General features: G+C 44.0%; 1 protein-coding gene across 2 annotated transcripts in view; it reads right to left on the reverse strand.

Annotated features, from left to right (window-relative positions):
- The window catches only part of NHEJ1 (non-homologous end joining factor 1), a 76,302-nt gene that overhangs the window by 45,693 nt on the left and 7,164 nt on the right, over positions 1 to 23,445 (reverse strand). For both annotated transcript variants that reach the window (XM_065880861.1, XM_065880860.1), the window contains exons 4-5: positions 19,256 to 19,394; positions 18,618 to 18,676 (exon numbers count right to left, since the gene is read on the reverse strand). In XM_065880861.1, the coding sequence (XP_065736933.1) occupies positions 18,618 to 18,676; positions 19,256 to 19,394 (198 nt within the window). The remainder of the gene's footprint in view (positions 1 to 18,617; positions 18,677 to 19,255; positions 19,395 to 23,445) is intronic.

Below are 23,445 nucleotides of genomic sequence, written 5' to 3' on the forward strand. Positions count from 1 at the left end.
TTCTGTTCTCATCCCACTTGGCTATCCTGTTCCCAGGGCGGCCCCAAGGGAAACATTTTGGCAGCTGAAAATGTCAGTGTTTCTCAGATCCTTCTCCAAGATAGAGGATTCCCCTCCAACTGCGTCTCAGCTCATTTCTATGTCCCATGGTCCTAACATTTTTCCTTGACCTTCTGTGTGATAATACTCCAGTTTGGTGCTTGGCCGTTTTTTCTATAATTTCAGACCTGTGTTTCAATGGGCAGAGTTAAGAAGAGTTACAGGAATGCTTTTTACTCTCTGAGTATCCTGCCTTCTGAAATATATTTCATTAGAACAAGAGTCTCTGAGACAGTGTGAGATAGTGGAAAAAAGCTCTGTACTAGAAAGTCAAAGGATGAGGTTCTGGCTTCAACTGCAATTACTTGTGGGACACAAGGTCACTTAATTCTCTTAGCCAATCCATCATATCTCCTTAATCTGAAATGGCACTAGTGGAGTGAAAAATATTTTTATGTAAATTTGTTCTTTCTTTTTAGCCTTTTTAAAAATCTGAGTAGGTGATCAATATATTATGTTGAATTTTCCTCAATGAAACCTGCTCATTTCATCAGATAGTTATGAGAATCAAATTAAATAACAAAGGCAAAAATTCTCTGCAGAATACATAGCACCACAAAATTTGCTGAGTACTTACAATGGATGAGACAAGTTAAACAAGACCAATAATATCCCTGCTTTCAGGGGCTCCCCTGGTGGCGTAGTGGTTAAGAATCCGCCTGCCAATGCAGGGGACACGGGTTCGAGCCCTGGTCCGGGAAGATCCCACATGCCGCGGAGCAACTAAGCCTCTGCGCCACAACTACTGGGCCTGCGCTCTAGAGCTCGTGTGCTACAACTACTGAGCCCGCGTGCCACAACTAGTGAAGCCCGCATGCCTAGAGCCCATGCTCTGCAACAAGAGAAGCCACTGCAATGAGAAGCCTGCGCCCCGCAACGAAGAGTAGCCCCCGCTCGCTGCAACCAGAGAAAGCCTGCGCACAGCAACAAAGACCCAACACAGCCAAAAATAAAAATAAAAAATAAATAAATTTATTAAAAAAAAGAAAATATCCCCGCTCTTGGGGAACTTACCGTGTAGTGGAAGGAGCCAGAAAAACCAGTAAGTACAATGCAGTGTCGATAGGGCCCATGATAGAACAAATAAAGTAGCACATAGGGCTTCCCTGGTGGCGCAGTGGTTGAGAGTCCGCCTGCCGATGCAGGGGACACGGGTTCGTGGCCCGGTCTGGGAAGATCCCACAAGCCGCGGAGCGGCTGGTCCCATGAGCCATGGCCGCTGGGCCTGCGCGTCCGGAGCCTGTGCTCCACAACAGGAGAGGCCACAACAGTGAGAGGCCCGCGTACCGCAAAAAAAAAAAAAAAAAAAAAAAAAAAAAAAAGTAGCACATAAGAAGGGCAACTAGGGAATTCCCTGGTGGTCCAGTGGTTAGGACTCTGTGCTTCCACTGCTGGGGGCCTGGGTTCGATCCCTGGTAGGGGAACTAAGATCCTGCAAGCCATGCGGTGCGGCCTTAAAGAAAAAAAAAGAAGGGCAACTAGCCTGAACTCAGAGGGCCAGGGAAAATTCCCTGGAGGAAGTGACATCTTCACTGAAATCCAAACAATAACAGGAGTCATCCAGGTGAGAAGGTTTTGCTGAAGGTTGGCAGGAGGTTTCCAGAGGGAAGAGCATGTACCCAGGACTAGAGATAAGAGAATAATGGGCTCTAGGAACTGACAGCCGTTCACTGCGACTGAAGCGAAGATCTGGGATGGGTTTGGGGGTGTAGATTTGGAAGTGTAGATTTGGGAGTGAGTGTGGCCTAGCAAAAGAGTGGGAGAGGTAAGTAGACGCCAGATCATAAAGGGCCATAATGGTTTTACTAAGGAGTTTGGACTTTATCTTAAGGTCAATAGGGAGCCACCGATCAGTTTTCAGCAGGAACACGTGACCAGATTTACTTTAATCAGGAGCTTCCATCTGGTTTCTTGTCCTTTCTTGAGTTATCACCCCCCCACTCTCCAATGAGGGCTGTCGGGTAACCCAGGCAATAGTCCACATTTCTAACCCAAGGGCCATTTCTTATCTCTTACTTGAATTCCACCAACTCTGCCAATATTTACTTTTCTCCTCAATCCTAGATCTTTCAACCTGTAGAAACAATTTGGTGGCCTCCTAACAGAAGGCTAAGATAATGCTGCCCAAACACATGATCGATCTATATAAGAAAGACCTCATAACTGGATGATAATGACAGACTAGCAAATGAACTGTATGAAAAACATCCCCTCCTTTTCTTTCTTTACCTCATTAAGTCACCTAGAGCCACAGTTTAAGGCTTAGAATCAATACCCTAAGGGAAAATCATCATGGTCATTAACTTTATCTCTTCGCCTCACCATTTAACCTTAGAATTGCAGAACCTTGGCACTGGGAAAGAAACCTTTAATCCTCTAGCCCAGCCTTCCACCTGAGTGTCAGAGCTCTTTGGCATGACTTGGCAATTGAGATCAGATTATTTCTTACTGCCTTAAATTTCCTTAAGAATTTATTTTTAGATTCATCCCCCATTGAACAGGTTTAGGGTGGGACCTCTATGTCCAATAAGGAATAGCTCAAACTCACTACGTCTTAAGGTTCTAGAATAATGCTATTCAAAGTGTTATCAACAAATTGCTCCTGGTCCATGGACTCCTTGTTACCAGCCCACACATAAGGTAAGTACAGAAATCAAGCGTAAGCATTTGAAAACTTTTATAGCAACCTGATATTGCCATGATATCTAAACACGTGTTCAGAGGACTCATCTCAATGAACAGGGTATAAAACAGCTTGAGTATTATTGGACTTGTCACATGTGACACCTGCTGCCTATGAGTTATGCACAGTAAGACCATGTGTCAGATTACTTTGAAAAGCACTGTTCTAGAAGGTTCCATGGGAAAAGAAGAGGAGCGGTCTTGGGGTAGGAGGGCTAGATCTCCTCCTCCCCCCCTCCCTTCTGGGTACAAGAGAGCGAATCTGCTGCCGAGGATGAGGAACAGGAAGCTGCTCCCACTAAGCCACTGGCTGTGTGGGGTGAAGAGGAGGGCAGGAGTTGGTGGCCAGGTTATCAGGCAATAACAAACTCAGCATCCAAGCACGCGACTTCCAGCAATGCAAGGAGTTTCCTTTGTTTTGGGAAAACAAGAGCTGCAAGAAGCCTCTCCTTGACACGTTCTTGCCTGGCTTCGGGAGGAGCCCAACCACTCCTGACACACAAACAGGACAGTCCTGGCCAGTGAGAGACAAGCCAGTACCCTGACCACAACCCCTGTTTGCTTTTCCTTTTCCACCACTTCCTCAGTTGGAGGGCCACTGTGGGGCCATAGGGAGCTGCCAGCCTAGGTCACCACTCAAGAACTTCACCCCCAATGACCCAGTACCTACTTCATATGACTCTTCCGATGCCCTTTCTACAGCCTACTTTCTCTCCCCAATATGGTACTTTTGGTCTGAGACCAAGGGCATCCTTCCCTAGAGTTGTAAGTAAAGCTAAGCTTCAGAGCACCACTCTGACAAAGGTCATGGTATGCTCTAGCAAACTATGCTATTTTAAGTCTAAAACCAAGAAAATCAGCACCTATACGAGTGCCCAAGAAGAACAATATTTGAGCTTTCAACAAAATGTTCTGAACAAGTATTTTTAAGTTATCTGAATAGTCACTTAATTATATTAGGTTCTCAGATTCAAGAACCCAGTTATCACCAAGACTAACATACATAAAACAATGCACCTCTTCATGATGCAGAATGTTGTCAAAACTAAACTTCTAGTAGCTAGCTAGGGAGTGAGGACCCAAGACCCAAACATCTGACACCACCTGGAAGTCTAGCTCCTGGGGTATAAACAGAGTAAGAGCGTCAACCTCTCAGACTCACAGGAGAGCACCTTCTAAGACCAAAGACTTAGGAACATTTTCTCCAAGAGCACTGAGAAGTAGGGCTGGCAAGTCCTATTTATGACTTTACTATGATCAATCAAGAGCCTTGGGGACCAGGAAACCTTCCTCCCCTTCGGATTAATCAAGGGAGCTTACCCTTTACCCTGGCTCAAGAGTCCAAGTTTCTATGAAGACTCATTTGTCCAGTAAGAGGAGGGGTGTAGCGGCGGGACTCCCCCCACTCCAGGCCTCCTTCATGCCAAAGAAGGAGGAAACAGAATAAGCAAAATAAAATTCATAAAGCGAAGCAGTAATTACGGTGTGGTCAACAAGAGGCTGTCCTCAGGCCCATCATTATGTGGCTAAATTTAACGCCCTGCGCGGCCAGGGGAGCCGTGCGCCCCGGGCACCGTGTGTCCACACAGACGCCAGCTTCGCCACCTTCACCCGCTCGACAGCCGCCAGGGCTGCCAGAAAGCAGGTCACAATTTTTTTTATAGTCTGTTTACCAAGATGCTGTTTTTACTGCGAGGTTTCTCTCATTTTATCTCTTTTTCCCTTTTCCCCAAACAGACTGGCCTGTATTTTCTGTCCTGGTTTTTTTTTTTTTTTTTTTTTTCTTTCTCCCTCTCTCAGTACTATTTTCAGAACTCTAATTTTATATGGTATGTCCCTTTTTTTTTTTTTTGGTAAATATTTGCCATGACTAAGCCAGGCACATCCAGTTTAAAAGGCTCCGTCCCACAAAACATCGGGTCTCTAATGATATGCATCTCATTAGCCTTCCCCATGAAAGGGGGTATAGAAAAAAAAAAAGCAACTTACAGACTCTCTCACTTTTTATATCTAGAGAGACCTATATTTATATATGAGGACAAGCTGGAAACTGACATTCTGAGCCTCGATATGAGGTTAGTACAATGGCCATTTGATTCAAGAGAGAGGAGCTACTGGTCTGTGTGTCAGTTGATTGCTAGTTGATCCAGGCGGTTCTGACCAGATCAGTACAGCCAGAAACAATGCTCGAACTTCTGAGATATCAGGGCTCACTAGACCAGGGGAACAAAACTCCGGGAAGTTCTCTGACACTACATTTTCTAAAATGGAACAAAGAGAGTCAAAGGGGCACCGATATTTCCCTCCTCTACCGGTGGATGAAGTCAAAGAAAAGAAAGCTATGAGTTAAGAGAGCGCTGAGAGAGACCCCCCGCTTCCAGTTAGAACTTCATACCTCCCTTCACCAAAGGGCTTCTCCAGCTGGGCAAAGCCCCAAAATTGATGGGAGGATTTCTTACTGTACATGTTAGGTTTGACAAAAGGGGCCGTGTGTACATTTACTGCACTGAACAAAAGGCACAGCATCCAATACCCACTCTCCGAGGACTGATCTGTGATGCATTTAAAATCACCTTGATCCTCCAAGAGGGAGTCAGATGAGCCCCTGCTATTGACAGTTTTCCATAAGAAATGTTGGGGGAGGGAAATAGATACATGGATTGAGACACCCTGAGTGGCTGCCGAAGCAGCATCTCATGGGCAGTCTCTACTTTGTTGGCATCACCAAAGGTCCAGAGTCTTTAACTTGGTTTCCATTGGTTAGTTTAGGGATAATCAGACTCTAGAGGGTTAACTGATGCTAACTAAAATCATAAGAGACCAATTTAGACAGTAAAGTACCAATGTATTAGTTTACAAGGTGAGGGCTATACTATGCCAGTGACTGATATATCTTCAGCCGATTCTTCCTGGGACGCCGAATAAACACTGAGAGTGCTACTTGCTAAACACAGAAAAAAGGCAAACACAGCAAATGACTTTATGTGATAGTTCATATACACTGCGGAAAAAACTAGCCATTCATCCTCATTCTACTCTAGCATTGCTTTGGCACTGTGCTAGACAAATTAATCAGTTGTCACTCCTTGGCTTTTCTTTTCCTAAGTTCTATCCAACTCTGCTCCTCTGTTAGTACATCTCCTCAGACCTCATGAATTAACTATATAACAGTTTTTCTCAAATTGCTTGTAAGAGCCAAGAGGTGTGCAAGACGAAGAGTTGGAAGAAAGGGATATGGGGTAAGAAATGAGGCGGTACTTGGGGCAGAGTTCTCTAGCCATGGACCACTTCCCTATCTCAAAATGAAGTTACGGAGCTTCCCTGGTGGCACAGTGGTTGAGAGTCCGCCTGCCGATGCAGGGGACACGGGTTCGTGCCCTGGTCCGGGAAGATCCCACGTGCCGCGGAGAGGCTGGGCCCATTAGCCATGGCTGCTGAAGCCTGCGTGTCCGGAGCCTGTGCTCCGCAACGGGAGAGGCCACAACAGTGAGAGGCCCGCATACCCCAAAAAAAAAAAAAGAAGTTACGAGATAGTTACGAGTCTCCCTATTGCTCATAGATGGGTCTCAGTCTTGCCTCCTGCCCACAGAAAGTTCCAGGTGTAGCTGTGTAACATGCGGCAAGGCAATGGGACATGATGGAAGAACACTGGGCTGGAAGTTCAGAGCCCTGGGTCCTGGTGCTAAATTCTGGGTCCTGGTGCCAAAATCTACCACTGTTTTTCTACGTAAGAGTTCTTTTACCTTTGTAGGCCCTAGTTGCCTCATAAGTAGAACAAAGAGGCTTGATATATCCTTAGATTGATAAAGTCCCTTTCAGCTCTTAAAATTCTATGGCTCTAATCTTCTGAACAAGATATCTGAGATGCCATAATTTCCTTCTTAGGTACTAGCCTAGGCCCTTGAGATCTATAACCTCATCTCATAAGCAATATATTTACAAACAGTTGGGTGGATTACTTCTGTAGGTAGCTAATCTCATCCACTTTATATTGATTCTTATTTACCTCAGTATCAGAAGTGATCCCAAATTGGGGGGGATATTCTGCTTGAGACTTGCGTCTCCTTAGGAACCCACTAAATTCAGCAGCTTCACTGTGCTCTTCCCCGGCTGCTGGGTACTACAGAAAACTAAATGCTAAGATGCTCATTGACTATTCCTTCTTTACACCGAGCAGTATCATCATCCTTGTCTCTAAGCTCCTCTTCATTCCTAGCTTCACTCACACCAAGTTGGAAGGAGTTCTTTGGAATAAATATTCGAAGAAGACAATGTTCAGAACTGCTTAGGCTTCAAGGGTAAGAGTACCAGTAGCCAAAGAGCTTTTGAAGGATTCCCTCAAACCACCACACTTAGGGAAAGCCTCTCAGATTGTATAAATGAATAAAATCCTTAGATGTGTCTTTCCTTCAGCAGCTATTCACCGTACAAAATCTCTCTGAACTTGTAGCTCAAGATTCACCTCTCCCAGAAGTACCTTACCCAAACTAGCCTGGTATGAACCCCAGATCCCATCCAAATGAATCTATTTCTTCCTCCTCTCAGACAACATATATTTTATGTATTTAGAATATTCTTTGCATATGTGTAAACATGGTCTAATCTCTCTCTTCAAAAGTCCATCTTTCGGGGGTTCCCTGGTGGCGCAGTGGTTGAGAGTCCGCCTGCCGATGCGGGGGACACGGGTTCGTGCTCCGGTCCGGGAGGATCCCACATGCCGCGGAGCGGCTGGGCCCGTGAGCCATGGCCGCTGAGCCTGTGCGTCTGGAGCCTGTGCTCCGCAACGGGAGAGGCCACAACAGTGAGAAGCCCGCGTACCGCAAAAAAAAAAAAAAAATGTCCATCTTTCAAGGGCAGAAACCATGTTTTAACTTCTCAGTATGACTCCACGATGTTTAATATTTCACTGGTGCTTAATAAGTACTGTCTACACAGAGTTTAAATTTCCAAATAAAAAAACAAATAAAGATCACCCACACAGAATGAAAAAAATGCTTCCTGAGACTCCGGGGCAATTTCCCCTTTGACAATTCCCTTACGGGAGAGAACAAGGATGCCCACGAATCCTGCTGTCTTGTTCCCTAAACATTGGACAGCTGAGCTGCCAACCTACAGGACTCAAGACTCCCTCTCATGTTTCACTGTGACTCATTATCCAAAACAGGTTTCACCCACAAGCGAAGGCCACTTTATATAAGGCTATATAAAGTCAATAGATCAGGCAAAGCTTAAAGGTAAGTCGTTGGATACTTTTGTTTTCTCTCTTCCTTTCTATAACCAGAGACATTTACCAATGTGAGAAACTTCTCCAATGCCAAGACCTTTGAGCTACAAGCACGCATTATTGTGTACCTCCTACTACAGGGCACTGCAGTAGGTTCAGAAGAGGAAACAAAATGAGCAAGACAGTTTTGCCCTGATGGAATTTATCACCTAACAGGGGTGATAAGTACAGAAATTCTTATATACAAGGCCAAAGTGATAAGAGACACAGGAAAGATACAAAGCATTGTGGGATCTCAGAAGAGGGAAAGAATATAGCTTATACCTTGACTTCTGTCCGTTTCACTATTTCTAGCATAACAGAAACGTCACGGAACCATCTGATTCTCTTTTTAAGTAAGGAGAATTAAATGCCCTTGGAAAGAACTGCAAAATTCCTGGATGAAAGGCTACATCCCCTGGGGAAAGAAGAGGGAAATAGGCAGAAATCAAGTCATCTATCTTCAAAATATCGCCTGTGCTTTCATGCCACCCACAAATCCCAGAGGAAGGCCTATCCCCTCGCTTTGCTCCACTCCGTAGGTCCTTGCTTTCACACTGTCATTTTCCCTTCACCACCGTAAGTTTCTCCTTCTCCAGTGGCTTCTTTGTTTTCAAACATGTATGTGTCTTCTCTTCTTTAAAGGGGAGTTTTGCTGGGCCACTTCTAGCTCTCCAGCTAGCTCTCATTTCCTTTTCATTGTGAAACTTCCCGATGAGAGTTCTACACTTATTGCCTCCATTGCCTTATCAATCGACCCTTCTTTAGCTGCCTACAATCTGCTGATATTGCCCAAGATTCCGAACTGCCTGATGATCTTTCCTCGGGCAGTCAATCTAGTCTCTATCCAGCACGTGGCACGGTGGACGACCCTCCCTGGTGATGGGAGGAGCGTGGGATTTGAATAGAGACAAATTCTGTGAGCTGAAGTGACCCTAAGAAAATTACCTAGCCCTTCAGCTCCTGCTTCTTTATCTTTAAAATGAGGATAATATCACCAACCTCATAGGTTTGTTTTAAGGATTAAAAGTTATAACTTAGCTGAAGCACCTACTGCTGTATCTAACACACGAGCAGTATGTACTTGATAACTGCTAGTTCCCCTTTCTTAGCTAACTTACTCCTCTATCCAGATTCTCTTCCTATCTCACGTTTCCTTCACTGGCTCCTATTACCTTCCAATTGGGATTGTTCCCCAAATCGCAATCATTGGACTTCTGTTCTTTTCTCCATGCTGTTCCCAGCAAAAGATGCTTCCATTCTCATGCCTTCAAATGCTGCTCCTTTGTAGAACATTCCCAATTCTATTTCTAGAGGTCCTTTTTCAACCTAAGCTTCAATCCTATTTTTTTAACTCTTTCCTGAACATTCCCACTTGTATGTCCTATAATCAATTTAAATCCAACATGTATTGAAAAAGATTTTCATCTTATGTTTTTAAATTAACTCTAATTATATATAAGGCTTTTTTTTTTATTTTAATAAGCTAAGGCATCGTTAAGTGGTCACACTGGAATGAATGGGCTTTTATGAAACCCTTCCTCTACTAGGGGACGACAAGGGAGACTCAACTGTGTGAATTGTGGCAAAATGTTCCAGAGGTATGTGAAGCTTATAGGTTAGACCTAAAAGGACTCGATATTTGCCAGAAATAAGGTATCAGTTATCACTGCCTCACTACTCAATTCTCAACTAAGTGGATTTCTGAGACCAGAGATTGAAACCAAATGAGAGACTAGCAGTGGATTTGGTGAAGCTAAACAGAAAAAAAGAAAAACAGTTTTCATTTTAGAAGAGTTGGTAACTTCCTTTGAATGAAATAAGGTGCACAGCCCCTGCGGCAGTGTCTGTTAAACTGTGTTAGCCAATCTGGGTCTAGATGTATCCAGACATGCAGGATTTAGTTTTCCACAGGCCCCTACAAACTCTGTTGTCTTTTATCCAGCTGGATACATGTTTCTGTTATATACCTACCCCCTGTAGTCATCTGAGTTTGTAATACCTGGTTTTGAGCGTTTTAGGATAAGAGAATTTAAATGTGATAAAGCCCTTTACTACTGGGATTCTCAGAATCAGAAAGCCCAACTTTTGGAAATGAGTAATTTTAACCCATTGGTATTCTCTATATTGATTTCCTTCTTGTTTTCCCACAGATTTTTGGTGGTTTTTTTCCCCTCAGACTTTTAATAAATTTTCTTTTGAAAGTATAAGCCCTTATAGAGCTTTGTAAAAGGAAAATAAAGAAAGAAGCCTTTTTATACATTCTTGGGGCAAAAAGAGAGAAGTGGTGACCCCTGGTAGCAGGGCTCAGTGGTGACTACAGGAATCCCAGTGAGAAAACCCCAAAGAGAAGGCAAAATTCAGAAGAAATATGGTTGAGAAACATGTGCAGCCATCCCTTCCTCCCTGGAGATTTTCATTCCAGACCTCAAATACTGGTGGACTTGTGTTTTAAATAAGGAAAACCATTCCTTTATATGCCCAAGATTAGATTTAATTGAGCCCCACCCATGATTTTTCCAGTCTGTCAATGGCACCACTATTCTTCAGATCACATAGGCAAAGCACTGACAGCCTAATCTTCCTAAAAGATCACTTTCATATGTCACTTCTCCAGTCAAAACTTCCAATGGTTTCCCACTCTCTATAACAGTAATTAACTGCAAGAAGGAAGCGCCCCATCTCCCTCCTAGGAGACGTGCCGCTGTTTGAAAATCACTGCATGTAATGATAGATGTTAATAACTGGACTGAAACAGGCAAATAAATGGATTACAGGCAGAAAAGAGCTAAAAAACATTTACCTTCAGAACAAAGCACCAATCTTCCAGGCCAGCATTTAAGGCCTCCCCACAACCTAGCCTCAAGTTATTATCTTGCTAACTTTATTTTCTACTAATCCTCACCCACTCTTCTTCTTATTTTACATCCTTTGCCCATGTGTTTCTCACCTAAAATGCCTTCCACATAGTTCCCTAGCAAAATCTGAAAGGAAGACTAAAGTCCAGTTCAAGTCATGCCTTTTACAGGAAGCTTTTTCCAATCACTCCACTACTGTGGCCCCTGTAGCCATTCATTAAGTACAGCAAGCTCTTTGATGGCAATATTGCCATTTATGCTCATAATACATATGCACAACACTGAATACTGTAAGGATGAACTAGCTGCAAGTCTCGCGAGATCAGAGAACTGACACATACACACAATCGTATGGAGGATGTTCTCATGCAGGTAGACTTATCCTTCTTTGTGATGCCCATGAAGAAAACTGAAAAAACATCCTCTGAATGCTATGTCTTCCTCTACATATTGAAAAACAGATATATGGCAGAGGAGCAGCCCTTCCAGCCTTGGAAGTAGAGCCCAGAGAGAGGAAAGACTGAGGAAGGAAGAAACTTAATAACTTCTTTGGGTTCTATGACTAATGTTCTTCCCAGGATTTTGTCAGGTTCTTATTCCTTTGGTTTTTGAGATATTTAATTTCTTAACTGGCTCTAAAAAAAGAGGTTCTAGGATCTCTCAGTAATAAAAGATTCAAGGTTTATACTTCATCCCAAAATTGGGACTGTCTCCCAGTAAACTAAGTGTCAAAGAAACAAGGCAGGTAGTAGAATGGCAATCTGACAGTGATCTTCTCCTTAGGTTACTCATCTGTTTACAGTAGGGCTGTCTAAGTCTCAGGCTACCGACAGGTGATGGTTTCATGGCCTAGTCATAAGACAGTAAAAATAAGGAAGAATGGGAAGATATGATTCCTTCATCCATCAACAAATACTTCCTGAGTGCCAACTATGTGTGGAGGCACTGCTTTAGGCACTTGGATAAACCAGCACGCAAAACACACATCCTTGTCCTCATTGAGTTTATACATTCGGGCAGGGGGAAGACAGGCCATAAACCATAAGCATAATAAAATAAGTAAACTTGATGGTAATATGGAAGATAAGTGCTATGGCGAAAAAATAAAAAGTAGAGCATGGTAAAGTGAAATGGGAGTGCCAGGTGCAGAGGGGCAGGGATGTGGCTTACAATCTTAAATAGGATAATTAGGGTAAACCTACTGAGAAGGTGACATCTGAACAAAGACATGATTGTAGTCCATGGAGATATGCCGGCACATTTCTTGACATGCCTCCCCTTAAGAGGTGGAGCTTAATTACCCTTTCCCGGAGTGTGGCCTGGACTTAGTGACTCACTTCTAACGAAGAGAATATAACAAGACGGTGATAAGGTGTCACTTCTGAGATCAAGTTATAAAGAGACTGCAGCTCCCATCTTGGTCTTGGTCTTGGTCTTGGTCTCTCAGCCTCTCGGATTATTGGCTCTGGAGGAAGCCAGGGCCGTGTCATGTGAGCGGCCTTATGGAGAGGCCATGTAGCAATGAAGTGGCACCTCCTGCCAACAGTCACATGACAGAGCTTGGAAGTGAATTCTCTAGCCCCTTATGATGACTGCCTTTCCAGCCGAGATCCTGACTTGCGGTTTCAAGGGAAACTCTGAGCCAGAATCACCCAGCTAGCTGCTTCTAGATTCCCGACCTTCAAAACCATGTGAGATAATAAATGTTTATTGTTTTAAGCCACTAAGTTTTGGAGTAATCTGTTATACGGCAATAGATAACTAATACAGACAGAAAAGAAGGGAGGGATTTGGCCATACAAATATCTGAAGAAAGAGCATTCCAGGCAGAGGGAATAGGCAGTGTAAAGGCCTAAAGGAGGTGATGCTTAGAGTATAAGAAAACCAGCAAGAGGCCAGTGTGGCTGCAGTGGAGTGGGAGTGGGGGGAGAGGGAGGAGATGAGGTCAGAAAGGTAATAAGATCCAGATCATGTAGGATTTTGTAGGTCATCATAAGGTCTTTGGGTTTTACTTATAAATGAAATGTGAAGCCAGCTTTGAGCGGGAGAGTATCACGATGTGATTTGTGTTTTAATAAGATCACTTTGTTGGTAATGGGCCCAGAAGGGAGGAGAAGTAGCAAGAGGGATACTAATAAAGAGGTTAATGCAAAAATGTGGGTAAGAGACGATGGTGGCTCAGACAAGAGTGGTAGCAGCATAGGTGAAATTACAGGTGTACTTTGAAGGTAGAGCCAAGAGGCTGATAAACTGGATGTAGGATGTGAAAGGACAGAAGTCAAGGATGACTCCAAGGTTTCTGGCCCTAGCAAGTAAATGGATGAAGTTTCCATCAACATGGGGGGGGCGTGGCTTTTAGAAAAGCAAATATGGGGGTTAGGATTAGGAGTTCAGTTTTGGACATGTTGAATTTGAGATGCCATTAGACTTCCATGTAAAAATGTTGAAGTTAGGGCAAGGTCTAGAATTAAGATTAAACTTGGGATTCATCAATAAGATGTTATTTAAAGCCATGGGACTAGATGAGATCACTAAACGAGTGAAAAAAGATCAGAGCATCACGGACTGAGTCCTAAGGCACTCCAACATTAGGAGGTAAGGGAGAAGAACCAGCAAAAGATTCTGAGCAGGAACAACCAATGAGACGGGGAGAAACAGGAGAGTATTGTTCTGTGGAAGCCATGTGAAGAAAGTATATTGAAGAGAAGGAACTGACAAGCATTATAAAGGAAAAACCTAAATGGGAAAGGATTAGTCAACTCGATTGTCCTCTGTCTCCCTGCCCTTCTTTTCATTTCCACATCCTGCCTGATGTCAAATTCTACAGCAGTGATAAGTACAGGGGGCTGTGGGGCTAGCAGGGTAGTGTACTTATCCCTGGAGGAAGGAGAGCAGACTGAGAAAAGGAAAAACTGTCATGGAAGACTCACAAAAGGGATGACACCAGCGCAGAGTTGGGAAAATTGAACAGGAGTTTGGCATGAGGACAAGAGAATACCCGGCAAATGGATCACGAGACGTACGGGCAGGAAGCTGTCAATACTGGAACATGATGAAAGGGTGGGGTGCTACTGGGGAGTGACAGAAGGTCAGGCTGAAGAGGTCAGCAGGACCAAATCATGAACCATCTTGTGTGGCATGCAAGGAGTTTGAACTTTACCCTGCAGCCTGTTGGGAACCACTTAAGGACTTTAAGCGAGAGAGTGACATCATCATGTTCCTGTTTTAAAGAGATCACTCTGACATAACTGCAAGTTCAACTGGAGGAAAATAAGCATTGACTGGTAGACAAGTTAGGAGGCTGTGGCATAGTCAAACCAGAAACAGGGTGGGGAATGGCTAATGTAAGGCAATGGAAGCCGGAATAGAGAAGAAGAGCAGATTCAAAAAAGGGTTAATAAGTTAGGCTCTGGAAGTAAGGACAAAGAGAAGAGGGGATAACTCCCAAGTTTCCAGCTTAGAAAACTGAATGGATAATGGTACAATTCCCCAAGATAAGGAATATAGAAGAGAACTGGGTTTGGGGGGAGCAGATGATTAATTTTGGACACGTTTAGGGTATTGCATTTGGGACATCCAGGTGGGAATGTCAAATATGCAGAAAGAAATATGGGCCTGAAACATAGTGGAGATATAAAACTGGTACTCAGGGGTGTACTAGTGATGGCTGGAACTGGGTTCTGGATGAGATCACCCAGAGAGAAAGAGAGTGAAGGGTGGAAGGATGGAGGACCCAACCCTGGGTTACACTAACATTTGAGGGTAGGGAAAGGATGGACAGCCAGCCAAGGAAACCAAGTAGAAGCTGTCTGTGAACTTCACAGGATAGCAATTTTCAGGTTAAAGAACTCTGCATCTTCCCCAGGTGTCACTGATATAAGCTCTAGCTTCATAAGAACAGCAATGAATATCTTCATAGCTTGAAGTCTCTGCTCTAGAATCAGGCTGCAACCAGACAGGGGATGAAAATACTAACAAAAACTAGACAGGACACAAAGGCCATGGTTACATTTAGGATGCTGAGTCAAATCAATGTTAACTATAGTTGTAGAACTATAACTATATAATAGAAATTGGTTAAGATATTACACGGAACAGATTCTTTAAGTCTTACAAGGCATTCGGAAAGCAGCTAACGGGAGTGACTGCTATGCTGAATATTCTCTTCTGAAGATAGAGAAGGAGAGAACTGCAAAAATCTCTATCTCTGCTAAGGCCTCCCTCCCCAAGGAAGCCAACTTCACGCAACTGCCCAGGTTTCGGTGTACAGGGCTGATTCCCAGCCAGGGGTTGCCAGCTGCAGAGGGCGGGGCTCTATTTTGGGCTGCCTGCTGTCCCTGAGCCCAGCCGCGTCTGGTTTGAGCAGCATGCAGCCCCAGTGACTCACACACCCATGCAAACCGCCTGTGGCTCGTGGCATGGCCTCGGAATGCCAGCTTTAGGCCAGCTCCCTCCTCACCCCATTACACTGGGATAAATAAATAAAGAGCACGCCAGCAGCCATACAGCCTGATGGCAACCAGATGAAGAGAGGGAGGCATGGACGCGGCCAGGGGAAGGAACTCCCTCCAGTGGACCCTGCTGAGCGTGGGCCATGCCAGCCCACTCATCCTAAACTTCCTCTTTAACACTGTTCATACTGGCATGTAGTAATAGCCCTCAATTCCTTGACTGGTCTTCTATTCCTAGCCCCTAGTCCTAGGAAATGCTCTACATGGGGATGTTGCCTTCTGTGAGAACAGGGCCAGCCCTGACTTGAATGGGCACTGCCACGAATCCCCCTCTAGTTAGGTCACCATCGATTGTCCCCCTTGGGCTCCCTGGAAATGAAAATCAGGCTCCTAAGGGGAGAGGAAAAACAAAAGGACTAAATATGGAGAAGTAACCCCTGTTCGATCCTTAAATATTCTTCCTGGCCTTAGTATCCTAGAAACCTCCCATCCTACTGCCTCCTGTGCCCTATCTCGATGTCCTCTTGCCTAGCAATAGTCCTAATGAGAAGTAGGAAAAACAGACCCCAGGCACTGACCGCATGGCCCTCTGACATCAGCCCTGGCCCCCCTGCACCTTCATCCCGAGCTCTCTGTCCCTGGTTTGTTTATCTTCCTATGTTGCTTATTTTGATGGCACATCCTTTCAGCTCAGTCTTGGGTGACCCCGTGACCCTTCTGTGTCCTGTTTGTAGGACCCCAGGCAAGCAGAGTAACTGAAAAGATGCACTGGCCATAAGAAATGCTGCAGTCCCGGTAGGAAACCTTTCAGTTCTAGCAGTTCTACAGGACATTCCGAGGACAGGGCAGTGATCCCAGAGGTCACAAGAATTCTACATTATCCTAGCCCTTGACTCTCCTCTAATTTGTGTGTACGACCAGTAAAAGTAGCAAAACAAAATAGGGATAATCCTAGACTATGAGTCAAGAAGTGTGGATGGTCCGAAACATACAGCTACCACCATATGACCTTAGGCGAGTCACTTAACCTCTCTGAGGCCCAATTTCTTAATCTATGAAATGGAAAGCTACAACTATCTATCGTCCAGATCCTTTCCAGATATAATGAAATTCTACAAGTCTATGCAGTTTGGATGTGATCCACCCAGAACCTAGAGGACCAGAGTTCTTGAAGTAGTTGGTTCCAAACACCAATCCCCTTCCTGGGCTAGCACCTGTATTCCGCATGCTTTCTCATTCAGTTCTGCAGTGTTCCTCCACCCCAATGTCATGAAAGAAATGAGACTTCAGTTCTACAAATGAGAAAATAGAGGCTCTGAGAGAAGTGATTTATCCAAAGCCGCAAAATAAATCAGGAGAATAACTGAAGATCCCAAATATGGGTCTAACAAGCAACACTATATCCACAGCCCACACCACCACAATTTTCATAAAATCCCCTCCAGTGTAGGTTTATCAACATATTCACCCACAAACTCGTTGAGAACCTATTACTTCTAAGCACTATGTTTGGTGCTGGGAACATAGAAACACATTCAACGTGGTCCTTGCCCTCAAAGAGTCCATAGATCAGTGGAAAAAGACATAGTCTTGCAGACATACAAACAGCATCATGACAAAGTTATAACTAGTAAAATAGAGGCATGAACCAAGGCACTATAGTAGCAGGAAAGAAGGATTATCTTTACAAGGACAGTCCGGAAAGGTCTCCCAAAGAAGCTGAAGCTGACACTTGAAAGATTAATAGAAGTTTACAAGGTAGATAAGACCAGGGCACTGGGCATTCTAGATAAAGGAACAATGTGTGCAAAGACACAAAGGCTAGAGAAAACAGCATTTTTGGTAATTCAAAGCCATTCTGTGTGGCTGAAGCATAAAACACACAGAGAAAAATGTTGAGAAACCAAGCTGGATACGTATGCAGGCACTAGATCAGGAAGGGACTTCCCTGCTGAGCTAAGAATAAGCATCTCATTGTTTGACTAAGGGGCTGAGGTAGGGAACTAGTATGCCATCCCAGCCCACATTAACCTCCTTCACACCCAGACCTATCTGAGAGAAAGCGATCTGAGAGAAAAATGGGGGAAGCTATCTGAGAGAAAAATGGCCTAGGAAATCTCTCTCTGTCACAAGTTTAGGTTTCATGATCTCTCTTTCCCCATGAAGACCTGAAACCTATTCTGCTTCAGGACTTAGCAACACATGCTTTCCTTCTCCTCCAGAATTACAACTGCTTCGGTAGGTGGACCGAACGCTCAACTCACATGTTGTGTTCTCACTGTTGAGACCTCAAGCATCATGAGGCTACTGCTCAATGGACAAAGGCAGAACAGAAGGTTCCAAACCACCTGCTTTGCTCAGCCCTGTGAAAAGCATTAACTTCAGGTTCAAAAGAAGTAGGAGTCACAGTCCCTGTCCACAACAAGCTTACAAATTAGCCTAGAAGACAAGACAGAAATATAAATAATCTATACATAACACAATATTTGAACAGCATTATTTACTTACACAATAAAGTACCAACCTGGGTAACATGTATAATTAGAAAATAGTGCAATAATACTAGGGTACTAACTGTACAACCAACAAGTCTCAGAAGAGTTAGAGAAAAAGATCAATATTGACTGGTTATCAAAGGTCACTACTATTCATATTACCCCTGCTTGGCATTTAATAGATGTTTCTTTTGGCCAAGCTCAATCCTTAGAAGGGAAACCTAGGCAGGAGCTTCTGACAGGCCACAATTATCTACTCCCCATTCATTCCTTTGCCAGTCCCCTTGTATAAACACTGTGATTTTCCACAGCCTACTGTGCCCACAAGACAGTCCCCAAATGGTAGCCCTGTGCTTTTCACCTTCCTCTACTGTGGGATGTCGAAGGGGCCCAGACAAGTAATAATGACTAGCCCCCCGCTCCACAATCCAGACCTGGGATCAGATCTCAGCAAGCAAAAATTTAGCAACTGGTCAACCAAGGTTTCCAAGAGAATTCCAAACAAAATCCCTAGGTACCTTAGCAGAGATGTTTTACAAATGCTAATCAGCTCACTTTTGCCTTTTACATCTTTCCCCCTACTTCTCCCCATCTTCCCCAGGTACATCTTAAGCTTTATCAGACTTTCTATAGGTAACTTTTCCACAGAAAGGGCTCTCCAACGATGCAAGCAAACCTAACACCCAAAATGCAAGTCACCACTCAGGCACCTGGAAAGAGGAAGTAAAGCAAAGCTGCACAAGGAGAAAGGAAATAGCAAATACTCTACCTCTACCATAAACTGTTCCAAGAAGGAATTCTCTTCAAATGGCTCTGTCTTCAACCGATCTGTAATAAGAAGGGAGGCAGAAAAGAAATATGAGTCTTAGAATGAGCTTCCTACCTGTGAGATGGAAAGGGAACAGAGCCCAGGACTTCTTGGGAAAGAGGATAAAGATGCAACACCCAGAGATACCTAGTCCAGTGGGAGAAGAGGACAAACAGGAGGAGGAAAGGGTGATTAGCAATAAATGACAGGTTCATTGGCAGCATGCGCTCTAGAAGGTTTTCCCACCACAAAGACAGGTGAAATTGAATTTTTAGTCTGAAGTTGGAGCTATGCAGCTTCCTAAAGTCCCAGGTCATTTTTCCCTCATGCAATTTTATATAGCTGTTGGCCCTTTCCAGAGTCTTTCCTTCCCATTGTCTAGGGCATGTCTGGATTCAGTTACAGCTTCTATTGGATACTTGGGCCCCAGCCAGGTACTTGACACAAAAGAAGTGTCATCTAGTCTCCAGTCCTGGTCAGCACCCAGCACCCACCCTCGGTAAAGCACCTCCCTAATGCAAATGAGTCTCCCCCTTTGCTAAGCCTCTTCGACTGTCTGTACCACTCCCGACCCAACTCCTCAAAGGATGTCCTCTCACCTCGGCTCAGTGTAGCCCCACTCTCCTGGTAGTCCTGGATCTCCAGATCTTTCATACGAAGCAATGTTGCTAGGTCCCTCACCTGGCACTGCAGTGCCAGACTCATGCCCATCAGAGGACGAATCAAATGTTGGGAGACCTTCCATGGAAGAGATACCAATTAGCCAACAGATAAACACAAAGTACTCCCTAACAGTGTATAAGGTACCAGGAAAAAATACTGAAAAACAAATGTTTTCACGGGAACTTGTATTTTCATAGTCAAGCAACCCATTTACATGAATGTAAACACAAATATAATAATTAAATAAGTATATGAAATAGGTTCAAGGATTTTCTTTGTGGCACAGATAAAAGGATGGGAAGAATAAAGGAGAACATGTATGAATAGATAACCTAGAGCTGTGATTTAAAGAGAAGGATGTGGGGTTCCCTGGTGGTGCAGTGGTTGAGAGTCTGCCTGCCGATGCAGGGGACACAGGTTCGTGCCCCGGTCTGGGAAGATCCCACATGCCGCGGAGTGGCTGGGCCCGTGAGCCATGGCCGCTGAGCCTGCGCGTCCAGAGCCTGTGCTCCGCAACGGGGGAGGTCACAACAGTGAGAGGCCCACATACCGCAAAAAAAAAAAAAGAGAGAAGGATGTGATACAGGTGATAAGAGGTAAGTGTGGACTCAACTCTCAGCAAAAACTGAGAGATGAAAGCAGAAGATCCAAGTAACCTCCAAGCAAGTAGGTGCAACTAAAACAGAGTATGCTAGCTGGAGTGTAATAGAAGACAAATATCAACAGAAAGTAGAGAACTGTGAAAGTCAAATCAGACCCAGACACGGCTTATGAACCATTTCAGGGCTGATGATAGCCCAGAATGAGGCCAGAGTTTCCATCTGTTCCCACAAATGCAGCAAAGTCTAAGGTCACTGTTGTAATAGAAACAAGCCAGTCACCAAGAGACCAGCCTAGGAAGGAATGAACCACCCCTCCACACAGCTTGCTCTTAACCAGAGGTAAGAAGGATGTAAGCATGGCTACACTGCGGCACAGCTAGAGTGATGTTCTCATATGATAATGCATAGCTATATAGAATAACCATTCCATTCACCTATACAAGGTGTCCATTAGCCGTCCAAAAAATTAATTAGCTAAAATCGGTAATTTGTGGCTGGGGGGTATTATGAAAGTTCCTTTCCCTTCTCCCAAGGAGATGAACTAAAGGAGGCAGTGAGAAGAAACGCCCTAGATCAGAGGTCAGCAAACTTTTTCTGTAAGGGCCAGAGAGTCAACATTTTCAGCCCTGTGGCCCATATAGTCTCTGTCACAATATTCAACTCTGCTGTTGTAGCAAGAAAGCAGTCATAGAAAACATGTAATAAATGAGGGTGGCTGGGTTCCAGTATAACTTAACAAAAATAAGCAGCAAGCCAGGTTTGGCCTGTTGGCTATAGTATGCCAACCTGTACCCTAGACCTAAAAAGGATAGCTTTTAGACAAGAAACCCCACAGAGGCTTGAAGTGAGGAAAAGGTACTAAAGTGGCCCATAAGATGTGCAAGCCAGACTCATCTGGATCAGGATCAGAAGTCTGGACTCTTCAGACTTGTACGTTTTCATTTCCATTAATTTTCAGGTAAAACTTATTACTAAAAATTTCAGGTGTATTGTGGCTCAAACTAACAGGAAATGATTCTTTTTCCCTAAAGACAGAGTAGAGGAGAAGACACTGGGTGTGCGTTAGGGTTGCGGGAGGTTAGGGTTTAGTGGCAGCAGCTTTTGCACCAGCACTAGGACCCAAGGAACGCAGGGTAACAGTGCAGAGTGGAAGGCCGGCAATCAGGTCCAGCTATAGACACCTGTCACTTCTTTCTGTCACATAGCACATCCCAACCTAGAACTGTCTCCCAGCTCAGTCCTTAGTATAAACTTAAACCTCCAGGAAGTACTGTTCAGAATGTGACAGAAGCTCTGCTTTTGGAAAATGTATCTGCTCTAGACTCAACTCTCTTTCCTAGGAATTGTTTTAAGTTTGCTCCTTCTCAAGGGAGATCAGGAGGAAAAATAGGTGAATACTTGTATGAAAGCAAGCCAATGTTTGGGGAGTTGAATTGAAAATAATTGCCACTACCAACCAAGCAGCATCACCATCCATTTGCTGGCAGCACTCAAATAACAGAAATTCCTAGAGTTAATGACCAGCCTTTCTCTGGGGGCTACTTTCACAGCAATTCCTTTGAGTAGTGGTAAATATAACAGCATGAAACATGATGAGAAACAGTTTTTAATCAATGCTATGTCTAATTAAATGTGGTAATTATTGAAATTATTGATAGGACTCCAATGTCTATAGAGCATTTTTTAAAAGCTTTTTATCCTTAAATATTTCAACTTCTCAAATAATTTCATAGGATTGGGTTACACCACTCTGACTCATTGGGGTATAACTCATTTCAAAGTTAGTTGAACCCTAACTTAGATCAATTAATTAGAATAAAACATTGTGGCTGAAGCAACAGATTTCAAAGCAAATCCACAGACACTACAAAGAAAAATCTTGAAGTGCTTTAGGAGGCTGGGACACTCCCTCCCCTTCATTTACAGACAGCAACATATGAAAAGATGCAGTTCAATAAATCAATTCAACAAATACCTACTGGGTGCTGAATACACGCTCTGACCCTGTGAGGCTTCTGCCCTCAAAGAGATCACAACAGTTAAGGAAGTCAGGAAGTGTGGTGGATACAGAACAGGAGTCGCCAATCTTCTCCAGAGGAAAAGCTATTTATAATTTTCCCCAGCATCTTCAGATTTCCCATAGAAATGTTCATAAGTCATAGGCAGAAGAGCAGGATGGCAGTTACCAATCCCAAGATGAAACGTATCATGTTTGGATATAATGAAAAGAATAGTAGACTGGGAATTAGGAAACCAAGATTCTAGCCCTGGCTCTCATAGCACCTAGATGTGAAAATGGCTTAACCCCAAGTACTCTCATGGTCCTTGTCTTTTTTATTTTTATTTTTAAAATAAATTTATTTTATTTATTTATTTTTGGCTGCATTGGGTCTTCGTTGCTGCACGCGGGCTTTTTCTAGTTGTGGCGAGCAGGAGCTACTTCTTTGTTGCGGTGCGCAGGCTTCTCATTGCGATGGTTTCTCTTGTTGCGGAGCACGGGCTCTAGGCGCGCGGGCTTCAGTAGTTGTGGCTCGCAGGCTCTAAAGCACAGGCTCGGTAGTTGTGGTGCATGGGCTTAGTTGCTCTGCGGCATGTGAGATCTTCCCAGACCAGGGCTCGATCGCATGTCCCCTGCATTGGCAGGTAGATCTTTAACCACTGAGCCCCCAGGAAAGCCCCTTGTCTTTTTTTAAAAAGACAAATTATGGAGTTGGACTATTTGCTCTCACAGGCCCACTATAATGCTAAGGTTAAGTAATATTACATATGTTCTCTTATTTAATCCTCACGTCTCTGTGGTAAGGTCAGGATTGGTATCGCCATTTTACAGATGAAGAAACTGAGTCTCATAAAAATTCAGTAACTTATCCAAGGTAATACAAGTAGTCAAAGTGATGGAGCTGAGTTACAAATTCAGGTCTGCCTGTGCTCCTTCTACCACCCAAAAAACCTTCAGATGTGACTCCTGGGAATCATAATCTGGCCAAAGAGGTGACAAATTTGAAACTCAAAATATGGAATATAAAGAATTACACTAGAAGAAAAAGATAAGAATAACAACAACAAAAAAGAATTACATTAGATACTAGGAAGAATAGACAGTGGGAAGGAGGAGGGGGTGATGAAGAGAAGCTGGCCAGAAGTGGAAATGGGCTTAGTGTTAGAAAGCTTTGTATATTCCATAATATCCTGCAGAGACATAAAAAGTATTACATTATTAATGTGAATGTGGTAGGGAGTGTGGGGAAATAGGTACTCTCCTACTCTCCGACATGACTTGGAGGAGTTAAGCTGCATAGTCTCTCTGGAAGACAACACAACATTACGTTAGCGAGATCAAAGATGCAAATACTCCTTGATTCAGCTATTCCCCTTCTAGGAATTTACTCACACATTTACACATAGAAAAAGTAAATGCAGGGCTTCCCTGGTGGCGCAGTGGTTGAGAATCCGCCTGCCGATGCAGGGGACGCGGGTTTGTGCCCCAGTCTGGGAAGATCCCACATGCCGCGGAGCGGCTGGGC

The sequence above is a fragment of the Phocoena phocoena genome, chromosome 7 (assembly GCF_963924675.1).
Source record: "Phocoena phocoena chromosome 7, mPhoPho1.1, whole genome shotgun sequence".
In the NCBI taxonomy this organism is placed as follows: domain Eukaryota; kingdom Metazoa; phylum Chordata; class Mammalia; order Artiodactyla; family Phocoenidae; genus Phocoena; species Phocoena phocoena.